This window comes from Propithecus coquereli, unplaced genomic scaffold, assembly GCF_000956105.1.
Source record: "Propithecus coquereli isolate 6110/MARCELLA unplaced genomic scaffold, Pcoq_1.0 Scaffold149, whole genome shotgun sequence".
Taxonomy (NCBI): domain Eukaryota; kingdom Metazoa; phylum Chordata; class Mammalia; order Primates; family Indriidae; genus Propithecus; species Propithecus coquereli.
Window position 1 is genome coordinate 2,778,898 of NW_012139302.1, and position 14,583 is coordinate 2,793,480.

Genomic DNA, 14,583 nt, shown 5'->3' on the forward strand with positions numbered 1-14,583 from the left:
CCATTCTTGTGGAACAACCCAAGTGTCCATCAATACATGAGTGGATTAATAAAATGTGGTATATGTATACCATGGAGTACTATTCAGCTTTGAGAAACAATGGTGATATAGCATTCTACTAAGTGAAGTATCCCATTCCTAATTCTTAATTAAGCAAAATACTGTCAGACATAGTGGGAGTCTGGAGAGGAGATCAGAAAAGGGGAGGCAGTGTAGCATACCATTTTATCAATTCCACTGTGTACATTCTTTTTACATTTTAATATCTCTGAAAATAGGCCTTATGGCATCTTATAATTGGTAGTATTTCTTGCTTAGTGATAAGTCTTAGATTTAGTGAAATACTATAGTTCTTTTTTTTTTTTTTGAGACAGAGTCTTGCCACGGTGCCTGGTCGAAATACTATAGTACTTTAAAAAAAGGATTTTAGAGTCAGGGCAGATACATCTTTAAATTTGGTCTTGGGGGCTGGGTGTGGTGGCTCTCGCCTGTCAACCTAGCACTCTGAGAGGCCGCGGTGGGAGGATTGCTTGAGGTCAGGAGTTCGAGATCAGCCTGAGCAAGAGCGAGACCCCGTCTCTACTAAAAATAGAAAAAATTAGCCAGGTGTGGTGGCATGCGACTATAGTCCCAGCTACTTGGGAGGCTGAGGCAGGAGGATCGCTTGAGCCCAGGAGTTTGAGGTTGCTGTGAGCTAGGATGACGCCACCGCACTCTAGCCCGGGCAACAGAGCAAGACTCTGTCTCAAAAATAATAAATAAATAAATTTGGTCTTGGAAATGACTTCTTGTGTAATCCTGCCCATGTTAGTTAATATCAAGAGGGAGAGAAGAGGGAAACAGAAAGGAAGAATGAGAGAAAGGAAGAGGAAAGAGAGGTGGGGAGGAGATGGGGAAGGGGACAGGGAAGGGATTGAACTGTTTCTTCGTGATCTCTGGGCTTTTGCTGTAGCTGCTTCCTTTTCAAATATGTCCCCAAGTTTAAGAATAGATCTTCTTTACTAGGGGGAGTCAGGTAAAAATTAATGAGATCGAGATCCAACTCTCATTATCTATGAAACTTATTCCCTCTTTTTTCTTTTCCTTTCCTTTTTTTTGGGAGGCAAGAACTTGATATGTTGCCCAGGCTGGCCTCAAACTCCTGGGCTCAAGTGATCTTCTCACCTCAGCCTGCTGAGTAACTGTGACTACAGAAGCTCACCACTGTGCCTGGCTTTTTCTTTTTTTTAAAGACAAAACTTTAAAAAAAGAAATGCATTAGCTGATTGTGGTTTCCAGGGGTTGAGTGGATGGCTTAAAGAAAGTAGAGAAGAGTTTCATTGAGAAATAGTTATATTAAACCATGAATGTGGATGTTTTATATAGTAAATTATTCCTTTAAGAATGGAGAAGAGGCTGGGCATGGTGGCTCATGCCTATAATCCCAGCATTTTGGGAAGCTGAAGTGGAAGGATTGCTTGAGCCCAGGAGTTCAAGACTAGCATGAGCAACATGAAGAGACCCTGCCTCTACCAAAAGTAGAAAAATTAATCGGGCATGGTGGTGTGCTCCTGCAGTCCCAGCTACTTGGGAGGCTGAGGCAGGAGGATCGCTTGAACCCAGAAGTTTTAGGTTGCAGTGAGCTATGATGATGCCACTGCACTCTAGGCCTGTGAGACCCTGTCTCCAAAGAAAAAGAATGGAAAAGAGTCATTTCATGCAAAAAAACTCTAATAGGATTTTTATGGAAAGAATTTTATTATAAAAATTATTTGTGTAATGGTGCTTGACCTTTTCTATATTAGTAGTGATTTATATAGTATGGAAAACTCAATTACGGTTTATTAAGAATCTCATAAATACTGTCAATGTGTATTAATCATTTTAATTGTGTAAAATTTTCATTAAACAGAAATTTATAATATCGACCATATATTATATTTTGTACAGGGCTAGTGATGACATTACATTTCTAGTGAAACTTTCTGAATTATGAAAACAATTTTTTTCCCATGTATTTAATAAACTTAATTTTATTCATATGGTAAACATAGTTTTATGTCTTGCTGTTCATTAGCATTTTTACTTGTTGCTGTATGTTTTTAATAAACATAAATAAGGCTGAATATTTGGATAAAATATTTATTAAAATTTGTGGACTTACCTTTAATAATATTAATGCAGACTGATATGTTAATTACAGATAAATAACAAGTTTTATAGTTTGTAAAGTTGGGAGAATGTTTATGGTCCAGACATTCATTTGTTGCAAATTAGTAAGTTTTCCTCCTAACAAATTTGATTTTGCTTTTTATTTTCTGGGATTCATAGTACTAAGCATACATTTTATCTTATCTAGCTTGTGGAGAGATGCTTTTAAATAAATTTTTACTAAAGGTTATTACTTTTATTTTGAAGGAGAACCTACGTTCCTTCACAAGAGATGCTCATGCTTTAATTTATAAAGATCTTCCATTTGAAACTCTGGATGTTGAAGCAAAAGTGGCATTAGAAATATTTCAACACAACAAGTAAGCGTTGGCTTCCTTTAAAATAAGTTTAAACCTCTCAGAATTAGATGTAATGAAGAAAATTCAGGTCTTAAGATTTTTATATTTGATGTTCTTATGATATCGCTTTATTTTCCACTTTAAGATCTCTTTTTCTGCACCAGGCTAATTACTTTTGTTCATCTCATTATTTATTTCACTAAGAAAAATATTCCCCACCCCTCTTGATAATTTTCTCACTTTCTTTTACTTCTCTGTTTCTTAGGCTAGCTCTTCTCTTTATATTGATGTAGTGGTATGTTTCACCCTTTTTTTCCGCACTGCGAAGTGATGACATACGTTAAACAACTGTATTACTTTGTACACTTGGTAGCCTTTCCCTCCCATCCTTCCACTCTTTAAATGAGAAGGATAAGATTGAAAATGTAAGCAGTTTGGAAGGCAGCTATCAGCTGAAGAACAATGTTTACACAACCAGGTTTTAGTCTTTTGCATGTGAATTATTCATTTGGTGGATTTTCTTTGTCAACATTTTAAATCCTGCCTAGCTTCTCAATTCCCTTTCTCACTCACAAAAATTCCAGTTCACCTTCTACTATTAGTTGTAAGAACATAAACTAAATTTTAATATTAATCTAATAGAAAATGAGAACTAATTAGAAAGGGAAATCCATGCTGCAAAAAAATAACATAGATACTATAGTCTGAAGCCAAAACATGCACCTACAAATTATTAAAGGTTATGGATTAGAATTTCTTTAGGTATATGGGAATCGAATTACAAATTCTCATAGGGATAGTTTGTCATAGATATATTCTTGGGTTAGTTTACGATTTTTCTTGACCCATACTCTAGCTTGGCATTTCTCAAAGTGATATTCCTCATAATATTATTCCATAAGACATCAATTGACATGCTGAAAAACATGTACAGTGTTCAGCTGAGTCTGGAGAACAGTGGCGTGAAAATTTTACTCATTGTACTCTAGGGTCTCCCCAAGTGTATATAGAAAAGAGTATATTTCAAATATATTGGCCCATGGAACACCTTTTCTTTTTTTTTTTTTGAGACAGAGTCTCACTGTGTTGCCCGGGCTAGAGTGCCGTGGCGTCATCCTAACTCACAGCAACCTCAAACTCCTGGGCTCAAGCTATCCTTTTGCCTCAGCCTCCCGAGTAGCTGGGACTACAGGCATGTGCCACCATGACCGGCTAATTTTTTCTATGTATTTTTAGTTGTCCGATTAATTTCTTTGTATTTTTAGTAGAGACGGGGTCTCGCTCTTGCTCAGGCTGGTTTCGAACTCCTGAGCTCAAACAATCCACCCGCCTTGGCCTCCCAGAGAGCTAGGATTACAGGCGTGAGCCACCGCGCCCGGCCAGAACACCTTTTCTTAATGTTTTTAGCATATCCTGGAGCCAGTGGTCTTAGAAACCAGTTGTAACATACATTTTAACTGAACTAGAGTATAGATCATATGGTAGTACCAAACCACCATTTATAGCATTAATTCTGTAAGAAAATTCCTTGGGCTATTAAGAACGCATCAAGTCACTTTTTGTGCCAAAAGTCTAGGCACATGCTGTCCAAAAGAAATACAATATGAGCCATTTATATGATTTTAATTTTTCAAGTAACATTAAAAAAAGTCAAAAGAAAAGGGGAAGTTAATTTTAATGATTTTATTTAAATAATATATCTACAATGTTATTTCAACATCAATATTGAAAAATATTAATGATATTTTAATATTTTTCACTCTAAGTCTTCAGAATCTGGTGTGTATTTTACATTTAGGGCACATTTTAATTAGAACTGATCACATAGCTATGTTACTGAACATTTTACTTTCAACTTCCATTCTGCATACATGGAGATTTCCCTTTCTCCTATTTAGCTGTCAGCATCTGGTAGGGGCTTCTGGTACTTCTGTTAACTTAGTTGAGTGTGTGTTAGGAGGAAGGGGATAGTTTGGGGGCGAGTTTGAGAGGACAGAGAATGTTGGATCATTGAAGGTGGGTCAGTGATTGGGCCTTTCTGTTGTAGGAGGAAGGGTGGGAAATTTTTGTGGCTCTGGCTCACAGGGGACAGAAGCAGAATGAGCATCCCTTAGAGGTGGGTCAAGAGGAATAAGTATTCAAGGGAAGTGGCCCCTCAGTAATGCATGCCACCCATGCATTGGCTGTGACAGAAAGGGTAGATGTTTTTGCATAAACCACTGCTCCCAAACATTGACGCATCATTGCCTGTGCATGCACGCGTGCACACACATTATTTGTTTAGCAACCTGGGTTAAATAGACAAAACTCTTAATAGTAAGTGGTAAAGTCATGGTTTGAACCTGAGCTGTGCAGTTGCATCTGTGCTTTTAGCTATACTGACAGAATTGGGTGGATCTGAGAGACATTTGGGCAGTAGAATTGACAGAACTTAATAATGAATTGGATGTAGGGGGTATGGTGGGAGAATGAGGAATCAAGGAAATCTTCTGGGTGTTTCACTTGGACATGTAGCTGGTTGGTGGTGTGATACTAAGATGGGAAATTTAGGAGGAAGAATAAGTTTGGGTGTGAAAAGAGGTGGCAATTTGTTCAGGTTGGAAATTTGGGGGTTTAAGGTGCTTATGGAATATCCTAGTGGGTGTCTAGATGGTTCTTGGATGTATAGCTTGGTGCTCAAAAGAGATAGCTAGAATAGAAGCAGAGATATGGAAGATATAACTGCATGAGTATTAACTAATGCTTGCAATTCAGGGAGCTAGCCTAGGGAGGATGCTTAGAGTGAAAAGAGGGTATAGGATAGAATCCTCAGAGGGTAGAGAAAGACAAGAGAGGCCACAGAGGCAAAATAAATGAGTAGGAAATGCCACTGAAACCCATGGAAGAGCACTTTAAGAAGTGGAGGTGAGCAGTGGTGTTAAGAAAATGAGTACTGAGAAGTGTCCATTAGGTTGGCACCAGGCAGGTACCTGTGACTTTGTTGAGAACAGTTTGGTGGAGTCATGTGCCGTCACCACATTAAAGGCAGGTGAGGCTCCAAGCATAAACCACTCTCAAACAGTATGGCAGAAGAGGAAGGGAGGTGTCTTTAAACATCTTTTTGTATATTTAGAGTTAAAAAAATTGCTTTTCTTTTCTACTTTTCAGGTACAAAATAGATTTCATAGAAGAGAAAGCATCTCAGAACCCTGAGAGAATAGTCAAGCTACACAGGTAAGTAAAAGTCTACAAATTGGCTGCTGTTAATTGAGAGTAAGGCTTAGCTTTACTGTTATTTGAAATGAAGTGTCTGACTGAAATAGATGAATTTGTACTTTATTTTGTTATTGCCTTATTTTCTATTGCTTTGTTCATTGTTTTGATATGGTGGTAAATGGAAGCTTTAAATTATCTTCAGGAACAGTTGTGGCTTCTGTTTCTCATTTTATTGTTTGCTATTTTTATTTCATTTCAAGAGTTGAAAACTGGTGTTCAGTATGTCATTTTTAGGAGTTAATTTTGAAATTGGGCAACATAATCATTGTTATGAATTGAATATGATAGTTCATGTGTGCACCCAAATATGAATGCTGACTAGTTATTATCTTACATGTAAGTAAGTTAAACCAGAATGTTTTCTGATGCATGAATGAGAAAGGGCCACTGCTTATATAGACATTCTTCTGTGGGAAGCAAGTTCCAAGGCAACACATTGTGTAGAAATGGCTTCATGGTCTGGGTCTGTTTTCTCAACATCAGGTTTTCGTGATTTGGACTTAACTTTTTTCCTCTAGAGACTGCTTTTGGTTTCTAAATACAGTCCGTCCTATGTACTGAATTCTAAACTCTGTTGTGTGGGTTATTGTAAGGTTGTAGGTTATCAGTTTTAGACAATCAGATCTGCTTGATAGCATGATGTGTTCTGTGACTCATAAAAACCTTTAAATTTATGTAAGTGCTAATTAAGAAAAAGATTCAGTGATTTAATTTTAAAAGTTTTAGCCTTTTAAGATACTTTTCAGGGGTCATTAGAGACTGAATTGAGCCATATTGAATATTCTTGATTAGGGATGTAGCAGCAAAGAGAATGAGCATTTTCTTTTCAAACTATTATAAATGATTAGATGTTGAGGTTTTGTTTATTTCTTTTTAAAATCATGTCAGAATTGGTGACTTCGTTGATGTGAGTGAGGGTCCCCTTATTCCAAGAACAAGTATTTGTTTCCAGTATGAAGTGTCAGCAGTTCACAATCTTCAACCCACCCTGCCAAGTCTTATACGAAGATTCCAGGGTCTCTCTTTACCCGTTCACTTAAGAGTAAGTAAAGCTTAAAGTTCCAGATCTTCCAATTTGGGTATAGATGTAATTCTGGACTTGATTTTATACCAATTTGAAGGATGTAAATTTTAATTTTTCTTAAGTTGTGTGACACTAGTATTTTATAAACTTGGGTTTATGATTAAAAAAAGTTTGCCCAGGGTAGAAACATATAATTACAAGAGAAACATTAGTTGAAAAAATTAAATCAAATTGAGATAGTATTTTTAATTTTTCAAATTAGCATAGGTTGAGGGCGCACTGAAGGAGGTAATTGGAGTGCACGTTGGTAAGACCTTTCTGGAACGCCTTTTTGGCCTTACATTTGGCATGCTCGTCTAATTCTAATGATCTGTTCATGACCCAAAACCTGTCATTTTCCACATGGCTCCCACCCCTTGCTGATCTTTTTTTTTTAACTTAAATTTTTCATTTTGGAACAATTATAGTTATAAGAAATGATACAGAGAGATCCCATGTACCTTTACCCAGTTTCCTCAGTGGTGGCATCTTGGAAAACTAAAATGCAATGTCATAACCAGGTGTAGACATTGATATAATGAAGGTACAAAACAATTCCTTCACTACAGGGAACCCTCATGTTGGCCTTTTATAGCCACACTCATTTACATGCCCTTCCCTCTAATGGCTCCCATGCTCCTGTCTCCTCACCCCTGGCAACTACTACTCTGCTTTCCATTTCTATAATTTTGTCATTTCAGGAATGTTACATGAATGAGATCAAATAGTTTGTAATTTTGGGGGATTAGCATTTTTTACTCAGCATAATTCTCTGGAGATTCATCCAAATTGTTGAGTATATCAATTGTTTATTCTTTTTTATTGTTGAGTAGTTAATTTCTTCGTATGGTTGTGCCACAGTTTAACTATTCACCCATCAAAGGACATCTGGGTTTCCAGTTTTTGGCTGTTATGAATAAAGCTGAAATTTGTATACAGGTTTCTGTGAATATACATTTTCATTTCTGTGGGATAAATGCCCAGGAATGCAATTGCTGGGTCATATGGTAAGGTGTATATTTAATTCTTTAAGAAACTTTCAAATTGTATACCAAAGTAGCTGTACCATTTTACATTTCCACCAGCAAGGTATGAATGATCAGTTTTTCTTCATCCTCACCAGCATTTGATGCTGTCACTATTTTTTATTTTAGCCTTTCTAATAGGTTTATAGCGATTTCTCATTATAGTTTGAATTTGCATTTCCCAATGGGCCAGTGGTGTTGAATATCTTTTTGTGTGCTTATTTGCCATCTGTATATGTTCGTTGGTGAAATGTCTGCTCATGTCTTTTTCTTGTATTCTAATTGGATTGTTTACTTTTTTACAGTTGAGTTTTGAGAGTTCTTTGTATGTTGTAGAAATTAGTCCTTTTTTATATATGTAGTCTGCAAATTTCTCTGTTTCTCTGTGTCTGTAGCTTGTGTTTCTTTGTATCTGTGGCTTGTCTTTTCATCCTAACAACCTTTTGCAGAGCAGAAGTTTTTAATTTTGATGAAGCCAGCTTATCAGTTTTTCTTTTTATGGACCATGTTTTTGGTGTGAATTCTAAGAACTTTTTGCCTAGCCCTAGGTCCCAAAGATTTTCTCCTGTTTTTTTTTCTTAAAGTTTTATAGTTTTACATTTAAGTCTGTGGTCTAATTCAAGTTAATTTTTCCATAAGGTGTAAGATGTAAGTTGAGGCTCATTTTTTGCATATAGATGTCACATTGCTCCAGCACTATTTGTTGAGAAGGCTGTCCTTCCTGCATTTAATTACTTTTGCATCTTTGTTAAATGTCAGCTGGGCATATTTGTGTGTCTATTTTTGGGTTCTCTATTCTATTCCATTGATCACATAGGTCTGTCCGTCCACCAATACCACACAGTCTTGATTATTGTAGCTATAAATACGTTGTGAAATTAGGTAGAATAATTCTTCCCACGTTATTTTTCTTTGTCGAAATTGTTTTAATTATCCTAGTTTCTTTGCCTTTCCATTTAGTTTTAAGACAGTTTTTTCTATGTCAATAAAATCTGCAGGGATTCTGGTAGGAATTTCATTAAACCTGTATAGCAATTTGAGGAGAATTGTCAGTTGTCAAATGCTGAACAAAGCAGCTGTTCTATAAAGAAGTCAATCTTTAATATGTTGTCTTCTAATCTATGAACTTCCTCTTTTTGTTTATGCAGCTCTTCTTTCATCTCGTTCATTTTGTAATTTTTAGCACACATCCTGTACATGTTTGATTTTTCTCCGTATACTTGCTTCCTTTACTAGCTTTCCCCATTTCAGTAAATGGCACCATCATCTACTTAGTTGTTTGAGGCAATTCTTAATTCTCTCTTTCCCTCTTAGCTAAGCCCTCAGCCCATCTATCAGCAAGTTCTTTCATCTTTTAACTCAAAAACATACTCTGAATCCATCCACTACATAGCATCTCATCTGCTCCTTCTTCCCTTATCCAAGTCTCTCTTTATCTTCATTCCCTTTCCTTGCTTTCAGTCTTGCCCTCCACACTGCATTCTCTACTTAGTAGCCAAAATGATCTTTTGATTGTATTTTTGTTTTTATTTTTTTGAGACAGTGTCTCACTCCGTTGCTCAGGCTAGAGTGCAGTGATGTCATCGTAGCTCACTGTAACCTCAAACTCCTGGGCTCAAGTGATCCTCCTACCTCAGCCTCCTGAGTAGTTGGGGACTACAGGTGCACACCACTGCGCCTGGCTAATTTTTCTGTTTTTAGTAGAGACGGGCTCTCATTCTTGCTCAGGGTGATCTCGAACTCCAGAGCTAAAGCAATTCTCCTGCCCTGGCCTCTCAAAGTTCTAGGATTACAGGTGTGAGCCACCATGCCCAGCCTAAAATGATCTTTTTAATACACAATCTGTTATGTAATTTCTGTCCCAAACTATCCAATGGCTTCCCTTGAAAAAATTCCAACCTTTTACTCAGTCTCACAAAGCTCTGCATTATCTGGCCCCTGCCTGCCTCTCTGACTTCATTTCACACCACTCTCTTCACCCACTATGTTCCAGCTGCACCTTAAGATCTTTGTACCAGCTGTTCATTCTGCCTGAGTCAGGCATGGTTTTGGGGTTAAATATACCATCCTACTCTTTCTCCAGAAGAGTTTACATGTGATATTTAGGAATTTTACTTTTTATCATAGATTTTATGAGCTCATTCAGTGTGAAATAGTCACTGGCCCACCCATATACCTTAGTATCACCTTCAGTTAATTTAATAAAATTGATGTGGTCGTTATGCACTTTGCACCATTTTCCTTACTGCATTGTGTTGTTACATAAGATTGTTAAGGATTAAGGAAATTGGTTCTGTAATCTTACTATTTTCTTTGTCAGGTTTTACTTGTTCTTTAGGGTAATTTGCTAAATCCTCTGGTTTTGCCATTTCAATGTGAAAATGTCACAGTTGGTTCTTAGTGACCATCTTCTTGTGATTGCTTATGATATGAAGAATGACTTCTAGCATGTTGAAATTGGCTATTTAGGAAAGAACTGCAATGTACAGGAAAGTGGAGCAAGTATTTGCTTCCCATTGGAAGGAATGTTTTCTATGATGGAAATGATCAAGAGGGACAAAGAGGAAGAATGGCACATTCAGTGCTTAAGTCTTTTTCTCTTAAATATCAAACAAAGCAGCTGTTCTATATAGTACTTTTCCCTACTCTGATCTACTTTTTTCACCATTTAGCTACATTAGTACTATCTAGCTTTTTATTTATTTGTTTAGTTTTAAAAGCTATATAAAGACTCAGTCCCTTTTACTTTAGCTTTACTGCTTTATTTAATTCATAGCAAATATTTTCTTTTCAAGGCACATTTTACAATATGGGATAAGCTATTGGAAAGATCTCGGAAAATGGTAAGTGTTTTTGACAGCTAAGTACTCTTCTATGAAGAAATTTTCATTGAAATTAAGCAACAACCATAGGCGGGGGGGAGAAAGAAACAAAGATAAAGACAAAAAAAGTAATAAAATAAGTTTTGTAAACTTAATGAACATTAAAGGATTAAAGTTTGTCAGATATATTTTAAAACTGCCTTAGCTGTTGATGTTAAATGTTCTGAAAAACCAAATTTGAATGTTTTTGTTTCTGTAATTTATTCTGTGTCATTAGCATTTAGATTTCACAAGTGGGAGTGATTATGTTTCTTGACCACAACTATCCCTATTCACTATTTCATAGGCACTTAGCTACGTGTTGCTCTTTTACTTAGGTTGTCTGATAGTTGTCCTGTGTAATCTGGTCTCATTAGGCCTTCCTCCTTACCCTGATTTCCCACAACTCTACAAACACTACAAGCTTGCAGGCACACAAAGCAGTGCACTTCAAACTTACGTTCAAGTTTGTTTGTTTCTTCATGACAGTTCTTCTGTCTGGACTCCATTTCCTCCTGTCTGTTTACATCATACTCATTCTTCAGTACTTTGTCCGGGTCTCACATTCTCTGTGGAACAGTCTCAGAGTAACCTCCTAACAATTAATTATCTATTGATATAATTTTGCGCTTGATCGTATACCTCCTCATATTGTTTTTTTTTTTTTTTTTTTTTTTGAGACAGAGTCTCACTCTTTTGACCCGGCTAGAGTGCCGTGATGTCAGCCTAGCTCACAGCAACCTCAAACTCCTGGGCTCAAGCGATCCTCCTGCCTCAGCCTCCCGAGACATACGCCACCATGCCCGGCTAATTTTTTCTATATATTTTTAGTTGTCCAATTAATTTCTTTCTATTTTTAGTAGAGACGGGGTCTTGCTCTTGCTCAGGCTGGTTTCGAACTCCTGAGCTCAAACAATCCGCCTGCCTCGGCCTCCCAGAGTGCTAGGATTACAGGCGTGAGCCACCGCACCTGGCCCTCATATTGTTTTTTGATTGTTTTCTTTGCCAGTACATTTATATTGAGTCTGTTAACCCGTTTGGGGTTTGTTATATTTGTGTAAGCCCAAATTTTGAACACAACATTAACACATGGGAGAGTTACCCAAGAAATATTTATTGACTATTTTTCATAATGATAAATGTGCCTAGTCTTTATTAATGAATTTACATATAGAAAGTATTGTTTAGGTACTTAGCTACAGTGTTTTTGTGTAAAGGTTGTATATTTTTTTTTCTCATAAGAAGAAAGTATATTTGAATGGATTGAATAATTTTGTCTTTTTGGTTGGTCACTGTGATCATTTTAGATTAAGAAACTAGAGAAGAAATGAATATCTAAGAAATGATTTGGGAAATTCAAGAAACAATAATAACTGAATACTTTAAAGCTGAGGTGTCCCCAAACCCCAGGCGAGGACCAGTCTGTGGTCTGTTAGGAACTGGGCTGCACAGCAGGAGGTGAGGGCGAGCAAGTGGGTGAAGCTTCATCTGTATTTATAGCCGCTCCCTGTTGTTCGCATCACCGTGTAAGCTCCACCTCCTGTTAGATCAGCAGCATCATTAGATTCTCTAGGAGTGTGAACCGTGCTGTAAACTGTGCATGTGAGGGATCTAGGTTGTGCTCCTTATGAGAATCTAACGCTGATGATCTGAGGTGGAGCCGAGGTGGAGATGCTAGTGCTGGGGAGCAGCTGCAGATACAGATTATCATTAGCAGAGAGGTTTGACTGCACAATACATGTAATGCAATTGGATCATCCTGAAACCACCCCCACTTCTGGTCCATGAAAAAATTGTCTTCCATGAAACTGGTCCCTGGTTCCAAAAAGGTTGGGGACTGCTGCTTTAAAGGAAGGAAAAATGTAGACAAACATTTTTCTGTTAGAGACAGTAACTTACCTAAAATATCTAGTGAAGTCAGTCAATGAATGTTTTCGAAACATTTATTCTGGTTTAGTTACTTCATTGCTACTGTCCATTTTGCTTGTCCAAACGGAATAGATTAAACACACGGTTCATTGACTAAACTAACACAGACTTATTGAGTGTTTATTGTGTGCCAGGTACTGTTATGTTCTAGAGGTAAAAAAATGAATAAAATGTACCTGCTGCCTCAAGGAAGTTACTTTAATAGAATTACTAGACTTATAAAGGGACAGTTTAGTTGTACATATGGGGCTCTGGCATAAAAAAGAGAAGGACCCAAACTAAGCTGTGGGATTGGTTAAGGAAGGTTCCCAGGAATTAGAGTCTTTTAAGCTGGCTTTAAAGGATGAGTAAAAGTGGGCCAGGCAGATAGTTTGTTGGGTGATGAGTTGGGGGTTATCCCAGAGGAAGCCACTTGTCTAGAGGCATGGAGGAATGGAGAACATGGTAAATGTAAGAGGAATTTGAATGCACAGGTCACATGTTCAGTAGGTGATGAGTTTGTCCAAAGAAGTTTGTTGGAAATGGAATATGAGGGGCTTGTCTTCCATGCTGTGGAACCTCCTCCTTTACCCACCTAAGGTGATAGAAGGTAACTGGAGAATTTTGAGTAGGAAAGTGACCTGCTAATCAGTTATTTCTCTTTAGAAGTTCATTCTAGGATCAACATGGAATATAACTGCAACTTAAGCCAAGGATTCTGTTAGGGAGATAGAAGAGGATGAGGTCCTAAAGTACGGCCATGATAGCGAGAATGACTGAGAATTACTTAGGTTGAATTAATAAGACTGTTGATGGAATATGCTGGTAAGAAAGGAGTGGATTCTTGAATTCTGGTTTTAGGCAGCTGGGTAAAGTCCTTTACTGAGATAGATAATGTAGGAGGCAGGGCAGATTTTGGGGTGTTGAGGAATTTAGATTTAGCCCTGCTTGTTCAATGAGTCTGAGTGACACAGAATGGAAATAGGAATATATAGATAACCTGTTTGGACTAAATCTGTCATATGTCCTATTCTAAATAGAATTATGTCTCAGAAGAAAATAAATTGACTTAAAACACCTTGTTGCAGTATTATAGGTGTTTTTTCTTATAGTAATGATTTTGTTTTATAGATGAAAAGTAAAATGACAAACTTGAGAAGCCTAGATATAATGTGCCTCAGATTATTGAATGGAATTATTGTACTTTATCTGATAATTTATATTGGTAAATTGGCCTTTTAGTCTTTCTCTCTTCTTGTTTAACGTTCCATGATAATTAATACTGAAGGAGAAGGACAAAGGATCATTATAGGAGAAGTACTGTGGGATGATTTAAATTGGTGGGCGAGGGGTAAAACTGATTGTTTATTAAGAAAGTAAAGCTATTCATGTTTTTACAGGTAACTGAAGAGCAAACTAAACCGACAGAAGAAAGTGCATCTACCTAATAACTTTATAAAAAAATATGTATAGTAAATTAAAATGAAAGTTTTAATATAATGTTTGTGTGTGCTTATTATATTCTTTTTCTCCCTAAGATTAATAGTGATCTTTTTCCTTTCTCTAAAGGATAAAACACCTTACTCTGCTCACAATAAAAACTTCATTCAGAAACAACTCCCTCTCCTCCTGCTGCATGTGTACAACACTTTGCCATGTTTTCTCCTTTTTTCCTACATGTATAAAAGATGTGTATAAATACAAATGTAATTTTTATAAAACATAAATAGGATCATATGGTTTGCATTTTTTGTTATTTTAAAAGTGGTGCAGTAAACATCCTTGTGCAAAATGGCAAGTGTTTGTTGCTAGATAATGACAGTGAGTATTTACCGTGTGCGGAGCCTTGTGCTAAGTCCTGTGCATGGAACCTTTTGTTTAATCCTCACGACAACCCATTGAGAAGGTGTTTCTGTTTTTAAAATGAAACAGAGAGAACGTAGAGTTTGAAAGTGGCAAAGCTGAAATTTGAACTCAGCCAG

At 36.9% G+C, this 14,583-nt stretch overlaps 1 protein-coding gene across 2 annotated transcripts in view; it reads left to right on the forward strand.

The window, feature by feature from the left end:
* MRPL39 (mitochondrial ribosomal protein L39) overlaps positions 1-14,101 on the forward strand; it is a 21,718-nt gene extending 7,617 nt beyond the window's left edge. For both annotated transcript variants that reach the window (XM_012640136.1, XM_012640137.1), the window contains exons 6-10: positions 2,398-2,510; positions 5,637-5,702; positions 6,633-6,786; positions 10,628-10,675; positions 14,002-14,101. In XM_012640136.1, the coding sequence (XP_012495590.1) occupies positions 2,398-2,510; positions 5,637-5,702; positions 6,633-6,786; positions 10,628-10,675; positions 14,002-14,049 (429 nt within the window). In that variant the 3' untranslated portion in view covers positions 14,050-14,101. The remainder of the gene's footprint in view (positions 1-2,397; positions 2,511-5,636; positions 5,703-6,632; positions 6,787-10,627; positions 10,676-14,001) is intronic.
* The last annotated feature ends 482 nt before the right edge of the window (positions 14,102-14,583 follow it).